Source organism: Etheostoma cragini, chromosome 7 (genome assembly GCF_013103735.1).
Source record: "Etheostoma cragini isolate CJK2018 chromosome 7, CSU_Ecrag_1.0, whole genome shotgun sequence".
NCBI lineage: Eukaryota > Metazoa > Chordata > Actinopteri > Perciformes > Percidae > Etheostoma > Etheostoma cragini.
In genome coordinates this window covers 1,620,517-1,622,206 of record NC_048413.1, presented here as the reverse complement: position 1 = coordinate 1,622,206, position 1,690 = coordinate 1,620,517, and the positions used below count along the sequence as shown (strand labels likewise).

Genomic DNA, 1,690 nt, shown 5'->3' with positions numbered 1-1,690 from the left:
TTAAAATGCTACATCAGAATCGTCCCAAATTACCTGAGTGACCCAATGGATATGTAGTGTCCCCCCGAGATGTGGAATGAAGCTGGCAAAACAGTAGGAATACATTTTACAGTGGTATGAAGGAGAGTTAAATATGCCTTCAAAAGCCAGAAAAAACGTCAACATAGCTTTACTTTTAAGGCCTTAATTTTACAATCGTACATCAGAATGCTCTGAAATTAACTGAGAGACACCCTGGATAGGAGCTGTCTCCCCTAGACTTGGAATGAAGCTGGCATAACAGTAGGAATCTATTTTACAGTGGCATGAAGGAGAGTTAAATATGCCTTTAAAAGCCTGAAAAATATTTAAATTATACTATTTAACAGACATTCTAGGCTTTCATTTTAAAACCCTGCATCAGACTGGACCTAAATTAACTGAGTGACCCAATGAATATGTAATGTCTCCCGCAGACTTGGAATGAAGCTGGCATAACAGTAGGAATCCATTTTACAGTGGCATGAAGGAGAGTTAAATATGCCATTAAAAAACCTGTAAAAGATTTAAATTATACCATTTATAAGACATTCGAGGCTTTAATTTTAAAACCCTGCATCAAAATGGTCCTACATTACCTGAGTGACCCAATGGATACGTAGTGTCTCACCCAGACTTGGTATGAAACTGGCATAACAGTAGGAATCCATTTTACAGTGGCATGACGGAGAGTTAAATATGCCTTTAAAAGCCTGAAAAAACATTAATATAGCTTTACTTTTAAGTTCTTAATTTTAAAACCATACATCAGAATGCTCTAAGATTACCTGAGAGACACACTGGATAGGTGATTTCTCCCCCAGACTGGAATGAAGCTGGCATAACGTCAGGATTCCTTTTTAGAGTAGCCTGAACAAGAGAAAAATATGCCTTTAAAAGGCTGTAAAAGACTTAAATTATACCATTTAATAGACATTATAGGCTTCAATTTTTAAAATCCTGCATCAGAATGGTCCTAAATTACCTGAGTGACCAAATGGATATATTAATAATAATATAATAATACATTTTATTTGTAATGCACTTTACATTTAAACAAATCTCAAAGTGCTACAGTCAAGGTCATAAAAGCAAGGTAAAAACATCAAAGTAAAATATCTATAAGTAACTATATTAACATTTTTGTGCAAGGTTAAAACTCATAAGTTCTGCTAAAAAGAAATGTTTTTAGTCCTTTTTTAAAAGTCTCCAAAGTCTGTGGTGCCCTTAGATGTTCAGGGAGGGCATTCCACGTCCGAGGAGCGGCAGAGCAGAAGGCTCGATCACCCATGGTGCTGAGTTTAGTTCTGGGGATTAGGAGGCGGTTGGAGTTGTTTGAGCGGAGGGATCGTGTTGTGGTGTGAGGGATGAGTAGTTCTTTCAGGTAGGGGGGGGGGGCATTTCCATAGATGCATTGGTGGGTGATGATTGAGACCTTATATTCAATCCTTGCTGAAACGGGAAGCCAGTGAAGTGAGTGGAGAATGGGTGTGATGTGGTCATACTTTCGCACTCTCATCAGGAACCTAGCAGCACTGTTCTGGACATATTGCAGTTTCTGCAGACTCTTGTTAGGGATCCCGATGAGAAGTGAGTTACAGTAGTCCAGTCTGGAGGAGACAAAGGCGTGGACCAGTTTTTCAGCATCAGCTAAGGTGAGTGTAGAACGGAG

At 38.9% G+C, this 1,690-nt stretch overlaps 1 protein-coding gene across 1 annotated transcript in view; it reads right to left on the bottom strand.

Moving 5' to 3' along the window:
• LOC117948022 overlaps nucleotides 1-1,690 on the bottom strand; it is a 9,297-nt gene continuing 7,607 nt past the window's right edge. The window contains exon 4 of the mRNA XM_034877456.1: nucleotides 1-33. Coding sequence (XP_034733347.1) covers nucleotides 1-33 — 33 coding nt within the window. The remainder of the gene's footprint in view (nucleotides 34-1,690) is intronic.